We start from the raw sequence: 22,204 nt of genomic DNA, 5'->3' as shown, positions 1-22,204 counted from the left end.
GGCGACTTCGGCTACAGCTACGTCTAGATCAGCGCGTCTACCAGTGTTGAAGAATAGGCAGACGCGCGCGATCTAGCCGTAGCTGTAGCCGAAGTCGCCGTTTCGGACACGGCCTTAGAAAACTTTCTTGTGTGTAAAGTTAAAAGGCGCCCTCATTTTGTGAGACTCGCTCAAGACTTGCCAGCGCATAATTCGAAAAAAGTGTGCGCAATTTCCAAACTTCCTCGATTATTTGCTCGAACTTGCGCAGTTAAGTTTGAACTTGCGCGAACAACTTATTTGCGCTCAAAGAATTAATTTGCTCAACTACATGTGCAAAACTCCGTGTAGTTTTTCGTATCACACCACACAGTTTTCAAAGCAGCCGGCCAAGCTCGAAGGAGGGTGCACGTAGAATTTGGGCATCCGTCGTAAACAAACAAATGCCTAAAAAGATCACGAATTGTTCATCGTGTGGTAAGTTAAATGGTTAAACGTCTTCATTCCTATCCGCTATAATGTTATTGTTAAACAACGGGGTCATATAATAATTAAATTTAGGTAAATTATCGTTGAGCGTTGAGGAAAGTGCTTTATGTCGGCACTTTTTTAATTTTAGTCAATGAATCAGTTTATACCTGGCCTACTCTGTGTTGTGTAGGTTGTGTGTGTGTTGTGGTATAATAAGGGAATCAAGAGGTGAAGGTGTGTGGTGAAGAGGTTTTCAACTAGTTGTTTAAACCCGCGCCGAGGCCTGGTTCTTGATAAATTTACCGAGACAAAGTCGAGGTAAATTATTATCAATTATCACTTTGATTCCCATTCATATTATAAATATTAAATACCTTTTCGGTGAAAAAACATCAACACTTTTACTTTAGTCAAAATCTAAAATAAATGCAAACATTTTAATTGTTCAATGATTTCTTTCAACACAACACCCCTCCAGCTATGAAATGGTAAGGCCTAGAGTAAACAACTCCTTATAAGGAGATGCTGTGCCCGTCGCGCGTATTGCGTGATGTGGCACAACCGTTCCAGCCGTTGCTCTCGACCAATAGGAATGAAGAAACTGTCTTTATAAGCACAGGTGTAAGCTCGTGTGTCACGACCATGTTTCAACACTTTTTACTGGTCATTATCAACCAAAGGTTTATCCCGACGTGATGCGCTCTCTCCACCAATAGGAAGAGCGAAACTGTCAGAGGTTATGCAATTGCAAGACTTGTCGCTTGCTGCAATGGCATCGTTGGTGACGGACGTGGAGATGGCAGAGTGGAATTTGTATTTAAGCCGGCAAACAAAAAATATGTCTGAAAAGACACAACAGCTTACGTGTATTAGTGCACAATTCGGGAATCGTGCACAATCAATTATGATGTGTGGAAGAAATGGCTTAATTTAAATTTGTTGAGATACTGCTGGGTGAGGTTTTCCTTTAATTTTCCAGTGATTTGCTGGAAAATAACTGTTGCTGGAATGCTTGTGTGGTGTCATTTCGTCACCGTTTTCACGTCAGGACAATATTGTAAAAAAAATGATAACAAAACTCATTTTGATTTTTCTTTTGTGGTTTTGAATTAGTTTAATGGTATCAAAATACGTGCCAAATAGGGTCCGGTGTCCACAAGCACTGCGCATGCTCAGCGGACACTATTTAGAATCAAACGCTTTTTGGCATTTAACACCTGCATATGCCCTTTTCTTAATTGTTGAAGGAACTAGATTTGTTAGTTTAGAGCATCTGAGCCTCCCACCTTCTTTCTCTATACGCACTTTTTACTTGCATTTAACAAAATTGCACAAATTCATTTATAAAATAATAAAAAAGCAGAGCACATTGTAAGTGTTTCACAGTACTGGAAGCACCGCACACCGTTCCCCATCTAGATGCTGAGCAGGCTTTGATGAGAACCCACTATGGGTATGTTCAGACAGCGTACTAAGTTAGACCCGAACTGGTTTAACTTCTACGAGCAGCAGTGGGTGGTCGTAAAAATTAAACCCCTTTGCGTTCAGACAGCACTGAGTTAAACCCGATCCGGTTTATCTTTGGTTTTAAGAGGTCAAAGCAAACGCGATCCCTTTACTCTATTAAACATCCTGTTAATTGGCATGTTCATTGGTCACCATGTGTTTACATAAAGATTACAGAGGTCAACTGGTCATCTGTTGTGAGTTAAACCGGATGTGGTCTTTTTTATTCTGTCCACACACAGTGTTAAAAGATAAACCTGAAGCAGTCTAAAGATAAACCCCCTCCCTGGACGGTTTATCTTTTGTGGGTTGAACTCAATTCGGACTAACTTTAGATCCGTTCAGACACACTGAGTTGAACTCGATCGAGTTGAACCATGAGTTAAACCAACTTTAGTACCGTGTCTGAATGCACCCTAAAGATAAACCCCCTCCCTGGACGGTTTATCTTTTGTGGGTTGAACTCGATTCGGACTAACTTAAGAACCGTTCAGACACACAGAGTTGAACACGATCGGGTTGAACCATAAGTTAAACCAACTACATGTAGTACTGTGTCTGAACGACCTCATAGATGTAGATGTAGATCGTAGTTCCTTCCTAATTTCTATATCTAAGGGTAGCACCTTGTTGAATGGTGGTAGGGCATCAGTATACAATTGTTGCACGCTGTGATGGGGTCCATGGCGTTTTGTACACCCGAGGGGGGAAATGGCACCCGAGGCAAAGCCGAGGGTGCCATTTTCCCCCGAGGGTGTACAAAACCCATGGACCCCAATCACAGCGTGCAACAATTGTTTTGTTATACCTTGGTAACATTATTATTTCTCTTCTCGAAGTTCTGTTGTAATCTTAAACATTTCTCCGGAGTATTCATTGTTTAATTAGCAGACGAACAAGAAACAATTCCTGACAGTTCCCTCGAACACCGGTGTACATCACTTTTTATGTTACCCGGCGCGCTGTGCATTACGAGTAGTGCGCATCTTAAGCCATGATACATGCGTATTTGTTGCACGGCACGTGATTGGTTCTCGACCAATCAAACTTCACAATTTGTACAGAGGTATAACAATTTCAGTTGTTGTTGTTTTTTAAAAGGGAGGATTAAAATTATATACAATGTTTGTTTGGTAGTCACGACTAAAATTATTGGCCATTATAAGTAAAACAGCTTTCAAAGCATTTTGAAAAACATTTCACTCTGCAGTAATGTTGTATGCAAACAGATATCAGTTTTTATGCCCCAAAGTTGAATCTGAGAAGCCTTACTGTAGTGTAGTAATGTTTCTTAGAGTGTGTATATTTTGCCTGCGCAGTTGGACATTTTTCTGTAAGGTCAAATTTTAGTATTCAGATAGCATTTCCTTGAGAGGAATATTAAAAAAAAAAAACGTAAAGTCCTACATCTGTTAAAAAAATTAATGAAAATCCCTTAAAAACTGGTGACTGAATGTCAAATTGTTTTTTTTCCCAATTTTTTTTTTTGGACTGTTGATATGAACCAGCCACTAAAACTAGCTTTTACTAAATCCATCTTCATTACTTTTGAATGTTGACAGAGAGCTACATGAAGTAAATAACTGTGGAAAGAGCACTGTTCAACAATGGTTATCAAGAAGGTTTGTTGCATAGGAGCAGGTTATGTTGGTGGACCAACATGTACAGTCATAGCCTACAAGTGTCCAGAGGTGACAGTGACAGTTGTTGACTTGAGTCAAGAGCGAATCGACCAATGGAACTCAGAAGACTTCAATCTTCCTATATACGAGGTAGAATTTCTTTTTGACATTTAAATATTTCCAAGACCTGACAATTTCAAACAGCTAACACATTGTAGTAACTAGTTAATGAATTTTGATCGATCAGTCAGTTGGACCATTAGACAAAAAAAAAACTGTAAAAGAGATTAGATTTTGTGGTCATTAACTTTTGGAGTACATGTATGTAACAATTGACTCCTGCTTTTGATATAAAGGACAAAAATAGAAACAGCTAAATGCAAACTGCTCACCAACCAAAATGACTTTAGTGTATAAATGCAATTTTTGTTTAATGGTCTATGTTTTGACCCAGCAGAGTCTAACAGAAACTAATTACCATTAAGGGTCCCTCTACCTACCCTGCCAACTACAACCTGCAACCCTGGAATGTATTGTGAACTGCATGCTATTTTCACCTTTTACCAAACAAGCCTAAAGCTAGATTCAAATCTTCAGATTACTTTCAAAATTCCGTAAACTAAATTTCTTTATATGACTCGACACATTCACAATAACAATTTGGATGTAATCTGATACAAGTTTGTTTTCACATGAATGTGAGTGACTGATACTTGGTAGGTATGAACAACTATCTGTTACCAGAGCTATTCATAATTTGCAGATTGGGAAAAACAAATGCAAGCGTTTTAAAGGATTTGGGTACTTTGTTTTAACACAAAACATAATGTCCACAGATTTATTTTAACTTGCTCAGTTTGACGATAATGATGGTAGAAAGCTTCCCTTCAAATATTACTTGCTGAGGTGCTGTAGTAATTATTTTGCATGTAAAAACGTATTGTTATGGTTAGATACCATAACTGGTTAATACGTTTGTACGTATGCTAAAACTAACACTAAAAAAATTGTTGTGACTTTTTTTACTAAATTCTCAAAAACTGCAGCACCTCAGCAAGTAATATTTCAAGAGAAGCTTTCTGCTACCATTATCTTCAAACTGTTTAAGTTTAATGTAAGTCTGTGGACATTGTGTAAAAAGTACCCAGACACTTTGTAATCACTTTAGAGGTTTTGATAACCTTTGAGACACGTACTTCTAGTTTAAAACTTCAACAGACCATTAAAATTAGACCTCAAATAAAACCCTAAATCTGCTATTATAAAACTGAAGATTACAAAAAAGAAGATTCACCCCCAAAAATATGAAGTAATATGCCAGCCTACATGTATGAGTTTGTAAGGCATCAAATGAAAAAAAAAGTCAAGCAGGGCTCTCCCCACCAGGATTTTTTCAAAATGTTAAAATTCTGGACTATTTCTTTAATGTTTGGCTGAAACAACTAAATTGAAACAAGGTCGTTGGAATGTTTTCTACTTATCTTGGTTTTAAAAGCTCTACTGTGCAATCTCGAGCATTCTTTATGGTTTCTCTGTTGATGGATAGCTAGAAAGACTCTGCTTTGGTCAAAATTTCAGGACATTCACTATTTTTTTGCAAATAAATAGTTTAGACACCAATGCATGTCTAGTATGAGCAGACTTTTGAATCAAGACCTCCACAAAGTTATGCGTGTCCTTTTCATGTTACAAAAGCTGCCAAAGTTTAAATTAAGTACTGCTTTTAAAGAAAGTTTTCCAGTTTGTGTTCATCAGCAGTCACATACTGACAGTTGAAACCAGTTGAGTCTAAAAGTGACTAAAAATGTAACAAAAGTTACTATGTATCTTTGCCGCCCCCCCCAAAAAACAAAAAAAATACAAAAAAAACCCCAAAACACCAACAGTAGCAATAAAAAAGTCTTTTGTCATCACAATTGTGTATGATGCATGTAAAGATAATGTAGCGTTTCTTATGATTCTGATTTTGTAGCCGTCTCTGGTAGAAGTGGTCAAAGAATGCCGTGGTAGAAACCTGTTCTTCTCAACAGATATTGATACTGCTATACAAGAAGCTGATCTTATCTTTATCTCTGTCAACACACCCACCAAAACATTTGGTCTTGGAAAGGTAAATCATGTTTTAAAAATAGATTTTCATTAAAATTGTACTGTTCTCTGATTTAAACTCTTTAAGTTATAGGAAAATAACAGGATTGGTTATTTAGGTAAAAACATATTTCATCTGAAAAGTTAAAGGCACTGGACACCTTTGGTAATTGTCAAAGACCATTCTTCTCACTTGGTGTATCCCAACATACATGTATGCATCTGAAAAAGTTTGAACTCAATTGGTCTTCGAGATAATATTGGAAGAAAAAATACCCTTGTCACACGAAGTTGTGTGCTTTCAGATGCTTGGTTTCGGGACCGTAAAATCTAATTCTTCGGTCTCGAAATCAAATTCGTCGAAAATTACTTCTTTCTCGAAAACTACATTTCTTCAGAGAGAGCTGTTTCTCACAATGTTTTACACTATCAACAGCTCTCCATTGCTTCTAAAAAGTGAGGTTTTATGCTAACAATTATTTAGAGTACGGTAATTACCAATAGTGTCCACTGCCTCTAAAATCATTAATGGATTACAAAGTTAATACTATCACAAATACCAGCATAAATCCTACAAAGAAATATTCTCATTTCCAATACTGTTAAAGGGATGTACATATCATGTATACCTTTGGTAAATACTCCTAAAGCAATGGCCATGTCTGAACGCTTGCTTGGTAATTAGCACGGGAGAGCTGTTGTTATTGGAAGTTTAGAAACTACCCCATTTGAAGTAGTGTACGGTAGTTATAGAGAAAGAAGTACTATTACACCCCAAAATTGGAATTTGAGAAAAGCTTCAATCATGAAAGATAAACAAAGGTATTTTTTCATTAATTAGTTTCTTGCAACTGCAATGACCAAATAATCCCAAGTTTTCACAGGTTTGTTTATTTTATGGATATTTTGGGCTACACAAAACCTCATTTTGAGGATTGTAGTCTTTGGCAATTACCCAAAAAACACATACATTTTGTAAACACTGCCTTAAGAGCTCAATTCTTTTTTTGAAGTCCACCAAGGGCGAAATTATTTGTGTTTTTAAATTACGGGCCTTTGCTTTTAAGTGCAAGCTTCAGACATGATGCCAGGTTTCCAAACTGCTCATGTTATGGGGCAATGCAGTAAGTTGTAAGGCCTTGTTACCTGTGTTTTTTTTTCTCTACTCCTTGTCTGAGATCAATGCACAGTGGGTAATTTTTTTATTTATTCTAGGGAAAATCTGGGCTGGACGCCACAATAGATTTTGCCCAGATTGGTGAGCCAAAAAGTGAGTCCACATCCAAGTTAGTTTTCATTTGATTATTATTACAGGGACGAGCCCCAGACTTGAAGTACATTGAGAATGCATCAAGAAGAATAGCAAAGATCGCTGATACGGATAAGATTGTTGTTGAGAAGAGTACTGTACCAGTGAGGGCAGCAGAGAGTATTCAGCGCATCCTTCAGGCCAACAACAAACCAGGCTGCTCATTTGAGGTATTTAAAAACTCTACATGCCCTTTTCATTCATTCATTCATTCATTCACTTTGATTAAAAATCCAACTGGCAGCACGAAGCTGAATAATGTGGCATTACAATATAAAAATATTGATAAAAGTTGGATATTCATAAACCTTCATTTCTTCATTGAACATAATGAGACAGCAAGCTACATGGAGGTTCAAACTAGACGCTACAGTATCAGATACAGTACAATCTATATCAACCAGCCTGAATGTACAATTTACAGTGAGTTTAACGGCACTGGACACTATTGGCACTGGACCCTACTCAAAACAAATTTTAGCATAAAAACTTACTCGGTAACAAGCAACGAAGAGCTGTTGATAGTATAAAACATTGTGAGAACTGGCTCCCTCTGAAGTAATAGCTGTTGAGACAGAAGTAATTTCTCACTCATATAGTATTTGAATTTGATTTTGAGACCTCGTAGTTTGATTTTGAGGTCTTGAAATAAAGCATCTGAAAGCAATCAACTTGTGCAACAATGGCGCTTTTTCTTCAATTATTATCTCGCAACTTCAACGACCAATTGAGTATAAATTTTGTGCATACAAATGTTGAGTAAAACCCAAGTGAGAAGACTGGTCTTTTGCAATTACAAAAGATGTCCAATGTCTTTAAACTCTTTATACACTTTTGGGTGACATAAAAAAAAAACAAGTAGGGGTCTACCCTGTAATAAATTTATGTGAGCTGTTTTAAATCCGGCATCTTTAAATTTTGTTCAAGCAAAATACCACCAGCATACATAGTAGACCATGTTCATGCTTTTTCACCATAAGCTGTGATACTATGGCTACATACCAGTAAATATGAAGTCTCTTTTGGTTGATTAAAGGGTACTTGCAGTGCAACAACTTACAATGCAACCTTGATTTAGTTTTTTCTTATAATAATTTCATGGCTCATTAAATTAATTGTTTTGGCTGGATGCAAAATTGCATTGAAATTGTACAACAAAAACAACATTATTTAAAGACTTTGGACACTATTGGTAATTGTCAAGACCAGTCTTCTCACTTGCTGTATCTTAACATATGCATAGGATAACATACTAGTGAACATTTGAGGTCAATCGGTCATCGAAGTTTCGAGATAATAATGAATGAACAAAATACCCTTGTCACACGAAGTTGTGTGCTTTCAGATGCTTGATTTCGAGACCTCAAATTCTAAATCTGAGGTCTCTAAATCAAATTCGTGTAAAATTACTTTTTCTCAAAAAGTACTCCACTTCAAAGGGAGCCGTTTCTGACAATGTTTTATACTATCAACCTCTCCCCATTACTTGTTACCAAGTAAGGTTTTATGCTAATAATTATTTTGAGTAATTACCAATAGTGTCCACTGCCTTTAAAATGGCAAAAATTGCAAATCCCAGGCAAAGTACAAGAGAAATTCTTAAAATATTCAACAATGGAGAAGGCTCCATTAAAAATCTCCCTTCAAAAGTATATCAGATTAAATGCTGGAAAACAAACAATCATTAGGTTCAATATCAAAGTGAAAAGTAAACTTTGGACACCTGTGCATGGGGTACAGTGGAGACTTGTATGGGGTGCTATGTAATGTGAACTGTGACTGTTCATGTAACAGCATTTAGACAGATGGTCAACCTTGCAAGCTAATGAGGGATGTGTAGTTCACATTTTAAAGGAACAAGTTTTCCAAGCACAGGAAATGTTCAATTTTGTATGTTTGATAAAAGCAATGCAGGGTCAGTCTACATGTATGTGTGGTGTTGGATTATTGTTGTTTGTCAAAAAGGGATAAATCACCAAGCATGCCAAGCCAGATTAACACACTGACTTGACATGATACTTGCACTGGTTGTGTCACAGTGTACACAAATTCTTGAATAGTATCTTGCAAGGAATTATTTGGCCATGGCACTACACAAACTGTTTGAACATGTTGAATGGTTTAGAGGAACTGTTGTTGCATCACAAAAGACTGCACACTGTGTAAATATTGACTGTGTGGGTTGTACCCCTTCAAGGATCCAATAGAACTCACAATAGGATTAAATGGGTTGGATTAACATAATGCACAGAAAAAACAAAGAAAACGATTTCATCCAGCATTTTTGCATGGCAAAATATTTTGACTGACAAAAATTGTGCACACGGAAAGGTGATATGGAGTAGCAAATGATGATTTGTGGGTAGCAACTGACCATAGCATTTTGCTCTGTTGTGCAAGGAAAATCGTTCACTTGTGTATTATGTCAAAAACATGTCTGTCTACGTGTTCAATTTAGGTATGAAAACAAACTATTTCCCCAAACCTAGCAGATCACACGTTTTCATCAGATATTTTTGTTTTTTATTTTTTATTTATTGTATAAACAACAAAATGACCATCATTAGTATAGCTGAAAGGGCCACTTAACAATTGCACAAATATTTAGTACATGACAAAAACAAAAAACAGTCACACATTAAAGGGCAATATAGAGTAAAAAGAACAAAATTTACAAAACCCTTCATTAAAACTATGGAGCATTCATTAAAACTAGAAATATGCTGTGGACACACAAGTAACAACATCACATGCAGGCATATTTTTTTACACACTATGGACACATCAGATCAAACCTAAGAGGATGCTATTACATTTACAGGTACCATCATAATTATGTAGGTTGCACTGGCAGCAGAGCCGGGGGTAGGGGGGGGGGGCTTGTTACCAAGTAAGGGTTCACTGACCACCCCGTTTGTAATATACACTTCCCACCTTTACATTTCTCAAAATAATTGTATTCATAGAACAAAAGAACAGCAATTTTAACGCCAAATGTAGGGGAGTTAATTTTCATCCCCGGACAATAGGTTAGATGGCCCACAATGCACATTTTAACAGTCCGCTGCAGTTTGGTGTGAGTCAATGCCAAAACGTAAAAAAGTGTAGCATACACGTGGCTGTGACCATACTAAGTTAGTATTCTAGTAGAATTCGTCCACGGATTAATCGAAGAAGGAATCGTGCCAAGATACATTTAGTGATACGTACCTGTACTTTCAATGTTAAGCCCCCCATCGTTATAGGCCTAGGAAATTCTGCTTAGCAGATAAGTCATTTTAGCCGTTAAAGAAAGACTCTGCTACTACTTATTGGCTGAGGTTGAAATGGGAGTCGTGAAAATCCCCCCCCCCCCCCACTTTTAAAAGTGTTCTGCCTGCGTTGGTAGGATGTCATCTGCATTAATTCAACTTCTGATGGCTGAGTTACTGTAGATTGTTCAGATGTTTTATTATTACGTCAAAATCACAGCAACATAGCTGAATTACAATGATATTAACAGGATAAAAAGATGATAAAAAATACAAAACATAATAATTACTTACCATAGATGTGAAATTTGCATCGGGGATAATTTTAAAGGCTAATTGATTTTGGATTTAAAACCTTACACTGATGTGTGTAAGCACTGTATACTCGGTACTTTCCTGAGTTCAAGAGCGAACATTGAGGCCTGGGTTGTAACTTTAAAAAGTGCAGAGGCATGACTTATTCTATTCACGGAAAGGTGATATGGTTAGCAAATGATGATTTTTGGGTAGCAACTGACCGTAGCATTTTGCTCTGTTGTACAAGGAAAATCGTTCACTTGTGTATTATATGTCAAATACATGTGTCTGTCTTCCTGTGTTCAATTTAGGTATAAAAAACAAATTATTTCCTCTGAAATTATTTCACTGAAGCTTAGCCTGTTTCTATTGACCAATCCGAACCATGGAGGTAGAGCAAGCACTCATGAAACACTGATTATCTTTGTTGTATAAATAGAACACTTCAATTCAAGTCAAGCTTTTAATAGACATGCACCAGTTGTCACATGGTTGGAGAAAAACAGCCATGGAACTACAATATGATGAAACTTTGTACTGTGCTTATTGGCACAGCTGACAAGCAATAACGAATAAATCAGGTGATGAGCTGAAAAGTTGCAATCTTCAGGGGTCCAATTGGGGAGAAAAATCCACAGGACTGTATGTTTTTTTTTTAGCTAAAAATGTTTACTCTACCAGGACCAGGGAGCAATTTTACAAAGAGTTAGGACTTGCCCTAACTTATGGGACTAGTCCTGGGAGATATTAAAAACTTAAGGCTAGTCCTAAGTCAAGGACGAGGACGAGTAACTTGTCTTAACTCGAGAAAAGACTAGTCTTAACTCTATGTGAAATCCACCCCAGAATTGTTTGTACAAGACCAAAATCCAAATGAGAAAAAAAAAAAACCATAAAACCTAAATGCACCAAGACATCTGTAAGAAGAGAAGATTTATCTCCTCTGTCTCCTTGCAGTATGATGTATTTAATTCATAACTCACTTGACTCAAAGTCAACCTTTGAACATAATTTGTTTCTGTTTAAGATAGAACACAGTGAGATACATGTATTGATATTCAATTGCAATAGATGTTAAATTTGCATCGGGGATAAAGTATATTAGTTATGGTTTTTACCCATACACCAATGTGGAAGTGTCGAGGCCGAGCGGTTAAGAGCACCAAATTCAAACTCTGGTGTTTAAGATCAGCAGAGTGTGGGTTCGAATCCCCAGCCGTGACACTTGTGAGACATAAAGCCGTTGGTCCCATGTGTTGTGTAACCCATGTAAAAGAACTCAGTACACTTATCGGTGTTCCTGGCTGTGGCTGCTGTATGCGCCGTAGCACCTTGTAATTCCAAATAAGGTGCTAACTAATAGGGTCTCAGAATTCATCACTGCAATAACCTATCTTTCTGAAAGTTTGTATACTAAGCGCCTAGACTATCGCGATTGCCCGATAGCTAGAGGCAGTTCTAATCCTATGTTTCGGCAGCGGGTACCACAACGAAAAAATATATGTTAAATTTGCATCGGGCATAAAGAGTATTATTATTATTATTATTTATTTTTAAAGGGCAGGCCGTCGGACTCGTCCAATCATGAGTTTACTGGCCAAAAACTAAAACCAAATTCAAGCCCTGTGCATGCCTGACAAATGCATTCAGGTGGTTTGTGTGCAAAGGATATCAGATTATTTAATAAACCAGATGACTTCCTTTTTAAGCCTTAATCAAAGGATGTCAAAATGTTTTTTGAAAGTCATGGATCAATGTCATGTACACAGTATGTGTTCAGCCCACAAAGTGCTGCAGATTTTTTAAAATTTAATTACCGTTTAATCTTACAAAATACCTGTTTGAATAATGGGTTTGTCAAATCAGACCTCAAAATAATATGCCTCCCATAGAAATTATTCACGGTAATAAACTTCACAGAATTTACTCCCCTGTAAATGCCACGGAGGCAAGATATAAATTGACTTCTTTAGAAAACAATTTTATGTATTAAATTTTTTTTTTAATATTTACAAAGTTTCCAAAATTCTTCTGACTCAAAACCAACTGAGGGTCATGTTGATGTAAACATATAATATGGAAAAAACACCCTTGTTGCACAAGTTATGTGCTTTCGGTTGCTTGAATTCGCAACTCGAATATTTCTTTCTAAAAAACTATGTTACTTCAGAGGTCGTTTCTCACAATGTTTTATTCTATCAACAGCACTCCATTGCTCGTTACCAAGAAAGTTTTTTATGCTAACAATTATTTTGAGTAATTACTAATAGTGTGCAGCGCCTTTAGAGACAGTTTTGGGGAATGACATAATGACAGTTTGAGTGATTTATTTCTATCTTCAGGTTTTATCAAATCCAGAGTTCCTTGCAGAGGGTACAGCAATTAGGGATCTGTTGAATCCCGACCGTGTTTTGATTGGCGGAGATGAGACGCCAAGAGGGCGCCGCGCTATGGAAGATCTCGCATGCGTCTACGAGAATTGGATCCCAAGGAAGAAGATTATACTCACCAATACCTGGTCATCAGAATTATCCAAACTGGTAAGTTTTCTCACAAACTGGAAAAAGTTGGTATTTGCTAAAGGACCCAAGCAACAACAGAGATGCATGGGGAAAGGATGCTTTTGGTCCCAATTCTAACTATCACAGTCTCCTGACGATGACTAGAGCAAGCTAGTCGAAACGTTGAGACCAATTCAGAACTGACTCCGCGGCAGTACAGTTAATTACGATCCTATAAGCTAAAGTAGTAGTCCAGTCTAATTTCTATACCATCCGCCCTGGTAATAGTTAAAAAGCAGGACAGTTCTTTTCAGAACTGAGAAGTCTCCAGAACCTCCGTTTATCTACTCCGCGGCAGTAGAATAAAGCAAGACAGTTCCCTAAGAACAACTCTACCTGGCAAGTAGATACACACATGGTGTTACCGCAAACCAAATATACATTGATACCTCACCATGCAATGCCTCAAATCCTATATACATCATATTCTTCACACATCACATTGACTTCAGAATCAGTGGGAACTAGTTTGTCAACTTTGGATCTCCCACTCCCAGTTTGTCAACTTTGAAAATATCGACTGTTCAGCCGAAATAAACCATGTTATAGCCTATTTGTTGTAACACCTCATACACCGGTACAGTATTAGGAGCAAGGAAGGGGAAATGACGACTTTGAAATAAAATGAAATAAAATTTGAATTTTCTTGAACACGCATGCGTCATAACCCCCAGGGACAGAGCTCCACAATCGTAAAGTGCATGACAAGTAAGTTGCCCGGGCGTCAGTCTACTTGTCCTACGTATTGACCATTTGCGTGAATACTTGTAAGCGTGCTTGGTAAACAGCAAAGATAGCATCTTGCACATGATGTTGAATGGACTAGTGAGAATTCGGCTCTGGGTCATGAATATGTAAAGATGTATGAGGTAATACACAATTGTACTTGTAGTTCAAGGAATAGCATCCACATTTCTTGAGTCATTTAGGTTTTGGGTTTGGTTTTATAGAAAGGAAGCATGCATGGATATACAAACCAAATTAAACTTGGAAAATTATGGAATATTTCGACAATATATATCCAAATCGTCCTTTCAACTTGTGTTTCTAAATCTTGTACCTAACACCCAAGTTGTTGTTCTTTGATAGGCTGGTAATGCTTTTCTAGCTCAACGTATATCAAGTATTAATGCAATGAGTGCTATCTGTGAAGCAACGGGAGCTGATGTAGCAGAGGTAGCGCATGCTGTAGGCACCGACTCCAGGATTGGCCCCAAATTCCTACAGGCTAGTTTAGGTAAGTTATACTAAATGTGGAAAGTTGCACACTGGGCCCTTTTTCGTGGTTTTGCTTTCCACTTACGTAAAGCAGATAAGCAGGAAATCTTTGCTTGTGTGCATGCGTACTGCACCTTACTACATGTAGGCATTCTTTGCTAAACAGCTAGTGCAGAATTTCGTTGCTTGGAAAGTAAGCGGAGAATCATGATCGCAAGCGCAGAATTCGGGCCCTGGTTACCTTATTAACTGGACATACATTATCATTTGATGTGGTTAAGGAAGGATGCATTGCCCACCATGCCGTTAATTTTTAAATTGATCAGATACGTCACTTTGTGAAAACACTACAGTCATACTAAGTGTGTTTGGGTCCATGCCACCTCTATGTATTTCAATGGACAGTGATGAATTGTGATACACCACTGTTTAAAATCTCAACATGACAAATCTAGTGATACATCAGTCCTGCTAATTAGTGTAATATGAAACTGTAATTAGTGTAATTATTGTATATTAAGAAACTGTTATGTAATTCAATGGAAAGTGATGAGTTGTGATAAATAACAAATCTAGTGATACATCAGTCATGATAAATAGTGTTAATTATGAACTTGTTGGAAACGTTATGTAGGTCCTGAAATGATTTGCTAGTACAGAAATTACTTTTGACACAAATATGCCACTTGGTGAAAACGATGACAATTTGTATGCTTTACATGTACTAATATGATTGATATAAAATTTGTATTTTATCACTTGCAGGGTTTGGTGGAAGCTGTTTCCAGAAAGATGTTCTGAATCTGGTGTATCTTTGTGAAGCTCTAAATCTACCTGAAGTCGCTGCCTATTGGCACCAGGTAAATGTAAACCAATAGTAGATAGGCAATAGTAAAGGCAAGGCCGTGGCAACTATCAGTAGAAAAATAAATGAGCCCACTTTTATAAAGCTGTTCAACCCTTACTGCAGACCTGCCAACTTTTCCTGTATTTTGCCGGAGAGTGAAGAAATTGTTGAGGGAAACTCCTATTAATAAATATTTTTATATCTAAATGTTTTTCTGTAATTTTAAAAATAGTATATATATTTTCTTATGCTCTGTAGTTTTAAACGCAATTCAGCCTCTGGCTGCAAGGTTGATTGTTTTTTAATAAACCATTAATAATAATAACAAATAATAATAATTAACGTGTGTTCACCCCCGTGATAAACAAATTTGGTATTGTTCATTGCTACAATATTGTTCATAGTACTGTATGCTATAATTTAGCCTCTGTTTGATTCAGTGGTTGAGGTTTCAGCTATTTTCTTTGGTTTAGGTTCAGGCAGGTATATTACCTACCGTGTCTCAACAAAAAAACACACTTTTTGAAATGGCTGCTGAATAAAAAGTATACGATTCTGAGGGAAAAGGTTAAGGTGTATGGATAGGTTATGGTCTCAACTTTCATATGACATCAAAAAGTCCGAAAATAAATCATGACTGGGTGAGCACTGCTCACTTTTGTGAAGGGTATAAAAGTTGGGCTTCGTAGGAATTAGCCTTCCCTTTGTGAGGGTTAAGTCCTTTGTAGCTTTACACAATTCAATCCAAGATTTCGGCTGCTTCAGGTCAATGGGTAACCTGAAGAATAAGTAGCCAACATCTGTGACATTCCTTTTTTTCAACAAACCGTATTTGAATAATCAGTTTACATAATCCCCATCTGGTTATTAAGGTAAACCAATGAAATTTTCAACTAATCTTACAATAACTGAAATTTGGGGTGAAGGTTTTTATTCAAAGTGACAGATGTGGAAAAAAATAGTTTGTAACATGGAAATTGCACAAGTAACATCACCCCATCCTTACCCCCATCAACACACCACTGAGTTTACCAGGGAAAGTTTTAATGCCACATAAAAAAAAATGCAATTCCCGTCACCCAGGCATACAAAATGATGGCACTATTGATCATGAGTTTTATCATATCACCTACAATTTTGTAAGCTCTCAAAATGGAAGGCTAATTCCTGTACAGCCTAATTTTCGTACCCTTCACACAAGTGAGCAGTGCTCACCCAGGCATACATTATTTTCTGACTTCCTGGTGTCATATGAAAGTTGAGACCATGAGCTATCCATACATATACCCCTCTTCCCCCAGAATCGTATATTTGGTTATTCGGCAGCAATTTCAAAAGTGTATAGTGTTTTTTTTAGACAGCCGGTGTTGGTAATCTTTTTGGTAAAGTGTTGGGATCAACCTTACAACCTTTTTCAATCCTTAGGTCTGTCTTTTCTAAAAATATGTTCATGGTAAATGTGCCATCAGTGTGTCTGACCTAGGTTCCACCTAGAGTTTTTGAGTGTGAAACCAGACTTTCGGCTTCTTCTCATCCATACACTCATGTAGAACAAGGAGCCATTCCATCAGCTTTATTCCACGTACTGCATCTCTTTGGAACTCTTTGCCTGGTGCATGTTTTCCTCCCTCCTTCAATCTAGTCTGTTTTAAGAGGAATACTCTGCCAGTAACTCTACCATGAGGAAAATGAAATACATTGCTGATTTCTTTTTCTGTGTCTGTATTAGGTGATTGCAATGAATGATCTTCAACGAAGGCGCTTTGCAAACAAGATCATCAGTTCATTGTTCAACACGGTTACAGACAAGAAAATAGCAATCTTGGGTTTTGCCTTTAAGAAAGATACAGGAGACACAAGGTTAGTATCATTCTCAAAAGTTACCATAGCGAGACTTTTTAAGCCATTTCCATTCTCTGAATTAGGAGGTTTGGGAATATTTATAGCCAGGAGTATTTTTATTTTGAATGGCCAGGAAAGGGAGACTTTTGGACGGTCCTTTTTCACAGTTCACGCCAGTAGTGTGCGTGCTAAAAAACCTACAGGCGCAATACTCATAGCTGCCAACTATTAGGATTTTTTTGTAATTATTACGAATTTATCAATGAACTACGAAAGTATGAATTGCTTGTTAATATTTACGAATTTCAACTTTCTCGCCATAGGAAAAACAACCCCTCTATTTCAGCTTTGAAAAGTCGACTAAACTGCTCGTATTTGATTTTGTGTACACATTAATCGATTCTTTGTCTTTTAAATGCTGTTTATAAACACTGTATTACCATGGAACGACTCTGGAAAAATACTGAAGACATTCGGTTTTTATAGTATCGATATAAGCTGCGGAACGTGTGGAAACCAGCGACAGCATGCACACGTGCTGTTCGATGAACTTCCCTGGGTCGACCTTGGTCTGCCCCCGGTATGTTCGAAAAGGTTTGACGTCATTCCAGGGGCTCACCTGGGTCAGCCTCAAGTGCCCTGCTTGTGGAGCGGGTCACTTGGGGCTGGCCCGAGGTGCATGACGTCACCACAAGAGGGTGAGTGATCGTTTGATTAGCTCTTGTCAGGGGCTCACCCGAATGAGCACCGCGGGGTCGACACAGGGAAGCTAATCGAATGCACCCATGGTTTGATTTTTATAACAGGGAGTCTTCCAGCATCTACCTATGCAAGTTTCTGATGGAGGAAGGTGCTCACTTGAACATATATGACCCACAGGTGGTCCCACAACAGATCTTGAGTGAGCTCAAGTATCCAAGCATTTGTGACGACCCAAAGAAAGGTCAGTATTCATCTGTCATTGACCTCTAGCAAGGGCAGTAGTTATTCTTAATGACCTCAATCCTGGTGGCAAGTCAACAACTTGGATTCTTGCTACTTTCAACTCCAAAGCTGGCATATCTTTGTGCCTTATTTAAAGTAGATTCCTTTGCTTCATCATTAAAAGGCATCTCTCATAAAAAAAGTATATTTTTGTGTGTGAATTATTGACTATAATGATGAGGGATTAACATGATTAAAGGAGTGGGACAACGCTTTTAGATGATTGATCGTTTAAAACCTTGCGGGGTCGTGTCCCGCGAATTCTTTTAACGCACGAACATGACCCTGCAAGGGTTTAACGAACATTCAAGACTGCGTCACTTCTCAATTATTCCCAATCATAAAGGCATCTTCTATTTAGGGCACATTTTCTGTAAATCTACATTTCCTGCCAAGTCCAAAGGCTCCGAATGTTCAAATTCCCTTGTGTATGTGAGGTTATGAAGAAGCCGTCATTCAAAATGGATTAGAAAGATCTGAAAGTCCAAAACACAAGATGAAGTGCCAAAATGCTTGTTTCCCAAAAGGTTTTCATGTTTTCAGATCACACTTAGGAATGTAAGATCAAGATTTTTGCTTATTGGTTGACTGATCTTATTGATAATTGAATATCAACAATATCAGTCAACCAATAAGCAAAAATCTTGATATTAAATATCAATAAGATCAGTCAACCAATAAGCAAAAATCTTGATCTTACATTCCTAAGTGTGATCTGAAAACATGAAAACCTTTTGGGAAACAATAGTACAATATGAAACTGCTATTACATTTATAAAGCTTTTCAATTATTAAAATGAATTTGTGAAATTGGCTTCTGAACACATGTACACTGTTTTGTAGATGAAAATTACAACATTGCAGCAATCAAAGATGTTTTTGCACAACTTGTTTTCAATAGGAGCTTTTCACAGGTTCATGTATTTGTGTATTGTTAATTAGAGGATTACATGTATACTACTCCTCAGTAAAGGAAAGGTATATTACTTATTTCTTTGTTGTTTCTTGTATTTATTGCAGTGGATCGACTGGTGACTATATTTAAAAGCCCCTATGAGGCCATCAAAGACACTCATGCCTTTGTCATTTGCACTGAATGGGATGAATTTGTGGTGAGTTGCATCCAGTTTTTGCATAAGTTTGTTTCAGTTTCATCATAATTTTCTTTGTTTGAAAGAAAGTATTGATAAGTGCCTTTTGATGAGCTTACTGTATGTTCTTGCCTTAAAGCTGCTGTTTCCTAAAGGCTGCTGGTATTAATGTCCAGAAATAAAAAGAACAGCTTGGCAAGCTGCTGTGCAAGCTGGATCTGCTGCCGCCAAAGTGGCAAGAGCAGCAGACAGAGACACTGTATGTGTCTGTCAATCAAAACACTTGATGGCAATGTTTTCTTTTGCATTAGTGTGCCGACAGCCTACTTAACTTCTGTGTGTCTTCTTTCCTTCTGTTGAAGTGCATGATGTTCAGATATTCCATTGTTTGACTCTCTAGTCACCCAGACCCCTTTCAAAGCTTTCTCCATGACTGGGATATATAACTGCCTTGAACCAATTTCGTAGAACTGCCTTTACTGAATGCAAAATTTGTGTTCCTAGCAAAAATTGTGTTTGGAACAGTAGAAAAAATAAGCAAACATGTTTTTTATAGCTGTTATCATTGCACTGAACTGACATTGGTCATCTACAGTTTCTGCATACAATTACCAACGATGGAGGAGAGGATCATGGGACCATTAATAATTTGAGTTTTTGGCATTCTCTTTCTTAATTTTTATTACGTCCAGACTTTGGATTATCAGACGATTTACAACAGCATGCTGAAGCCAGCATTTGCCTTTGACGGTAGACGTGTCCTAGATCATGATAATATGCAACAGATCGGCTTCCACATTGAAACCGTAGGGAAGAGAAGGAACATGAAAGGATTGAATGGTTACACACCCGTCACTCCATGATGGGACGCTATCAAGGTGTCTCCCAATCAGTACTGCTCTCAAAATCAATACATTCCTACAACTCTGCTGCAAGTGTGTATTAATTAGCGACAGTATTCACCCTGGTATCAACTGACTAGAACTGTTTGAAACATGTCAATATGTAAGAAGTATTTTCAAAAAGTAAATATTAATCTTGCAGGTACACAACCATGTATTCAATCTATTTTGTTGGAGTTTTTCACTGAAAAGACTCGGTGTGGTCTCAACGTCAAGAGCAGATTATACTGTTCAAGATGTCCAGACCAAACCTGCTCTTCTCAGAGCCAACACTCCCCAAAAAAGAGATTTAATACACGGTTGTACTCGCAAGTTTACTCTCTAATATTTTATAGTTTTTTTTTTTTTTTTTTTACACTATGCAAAGCTTCAAACACCACAATAATATGTGATGCGATCATGCAAAATGAGTAGTTTGTCGACCCAGGTCAGGTAAACAAAATCATACATTTGGAAAGAGCATAACAAGTACTCAATACTGTTGAAACCCCATGCTGATACCACCTTTGGTTCCAAAGTTTTAAAAAAGAAACGCCAAGAGATGCAAGAGAATATGACAAAGAATACATTGGCACATTTTCTTTCAATGCAAATGTTAACCTTTTTTATGTTATTCTTTTTATCAGGAAGGAAGTTGGCAATTATAATAACATAGGATATATTTTGGCAGTGAAAAAAAAAAAAAAAGTAACCCCTGTTGGCCTGTTTTGGCTTTTTTCTCCATACTGATGCTTTCCACAAACATCTCATTTAGCTTGATTGCATCACGTTATGATCATTGACCAAACACAACTTTGAGTGCTATAGACCTTTATCACGATGTAGCCATCTTGATATTACTCCATTCCAACTCTTTGTAACCAAACTGAGGCTGGACGAAGTAATAGTCTGGTGCCATGTTTGCGCAGTGAATGTTAGCAATCATTACTGTTATGGAAATGGGGAACATGACCAAGAGCAAGTTCGAGTGCGCACATTTAGTCCACCAGTGGTCGACCACAGACTAGCAACGCACATGCGCAGTGACGTACTCGCCCGAACGACTCGTTGGTAGTCTAGTCAACCTTCCACCTTTTCGCTAAAGTGTCACTGGTTCCCCTCTGCGCTTAACACATGTTAGAATGGAACATGCTGTTGGGACCAGCGAAGAAACCATAGGCTCGAGGCTGGTTCCAAATGGTCGACCACAGTAGTCAACCAATGGTCGACCAGCCTGGGTTCGAGTCAAAATGGTCAACCTTTAGTTAACCATTGTGCACACTCGAACTTGCTCCAAGATGGTGACAGCGAGATAAAGGTGTATTGAAAAGTCACTCTGTTACTTTACTTCCCTTCCTGACTCACTTTATTAAACAATCCAAACTGAAACATGTCACCACCAAGTGGATTCAACAAAGTTCTGTATATCCCGCAATCAGTCGTATCATGGTCAGAGTAAACATTTTTTATACACTAAAGTCTTCCAGTAATGAATTTACATGTATATGGGAGTTTGCTTTTGTATGTGCATTGTCTTGTTCACTGTATCCTTATTATGATAGGCAGGTCTAAAAGTTAATCAAGTTTCATGTTAAAGGAACATTAAAGAATTGGTAAGAAGCAAACAAATGTGAAGATCACAGATTTATAAGAAATTTACACGGTCTAATGATGATGATAGAAGAAAACATCCTTGAAATATTTCTGTCTGAAATGTTGTATTTGATGAGAAATAAATAATCTTATTTCGTGTGTGGAGTTTATTGCTCAGTGAGCGTTTTATTCATTTTTTTTGCATTGATGACATGCAAAATGTGTTATTGGTTTTTCGCTATTTTCTTGTGACCCAAATGGCTGATTGATTTTACAGGTTTGTCAGTTTATGTATATGGTGGATTACATAGAGTGCTTACACTACCAGCAACTGTTTTGTCAGCAAAGCCAATTCTGTAATGTTCCTTTAACTTTCAAACTACGTGAACATGTACATGTATTTATCAGAATGCTCTCTATTTTTATATTTAACATCACCTCACATTCTGGTTTCTTTTCTTTGCACGCTTGGTTCCGTAGTTTATTGGACATGTTTGAGCGAAACAAATGTATTAGTCTCAAGCAATGCAGTTATACACATTGTAGTTGATTTGATCAGTAACTATCAATAAGACATTCCTAATACTTTGGGTGCGTTTGATTAGCTTCCCTGAGTCGACCCCATGGGGGCTAACTCTGGTGAGTCCCTGACAAGAGCTAAACG

The 22,204-nt window shown here is 37.5% G+C and overlaps 1 protein-coding gene across 1 annotated transcript; it reads left to right on the top strand.

Moving 5' to 3' along the window:
* Positions 1 to 369: 369 nt before the first annotated feature.
* LOC117296140 (UDP-glucose 6-dehydrogenase-like) lies at positions 370 to 20,845 on the top strand. The gene is made up of 11 exons (XM_033779017.1): positions 370 to 456; positions 3,519 to 3,728; positions 5,551 to 5,688; positions 6,981 to 7,145; positions 12,866 to 13,063; positions 14,174 to 14,321; positions 15,068 to 15,162; positions 16,879 to 17,009; positions 17,798 to 17,934; positions 18,996 to 19,087; positions 19,759 to 20,845. The coding sequence occupies exons 2-11, from the start codon at positions 3,564 to 3,566 to the stop codon at positions 19,927 to 19,929; spliced, it is 1,440 nt and encodes a 479-aa protein (XP_033634908.1). The 5' UTR covers positions 370 to 456; positions 3,519 to 3,563; the 3' UTR covers positions 19,930 to 20,845.
* The last annotated feature ends 1,359 nt before the right edge of the window (positions 20,846 to 22,204 follow it).

This window comes from Asterias rubens, chromosome 10, assembly GCF_902459465.1.
Source record: "Asterias rubens chromosome 10, eAstRub1.3, whole genome shotgun sequence".
NCBI lineage: Eukaryota > Metazoa > Echinodermata > Asteroidea > Forcipulatida > Asteriidae > Asterias > Asterias rubens.
Note: the sequence above shows the minus strand (reverse complement) of the source record. Positions and strands in the feature narration are given on the sequence as shown.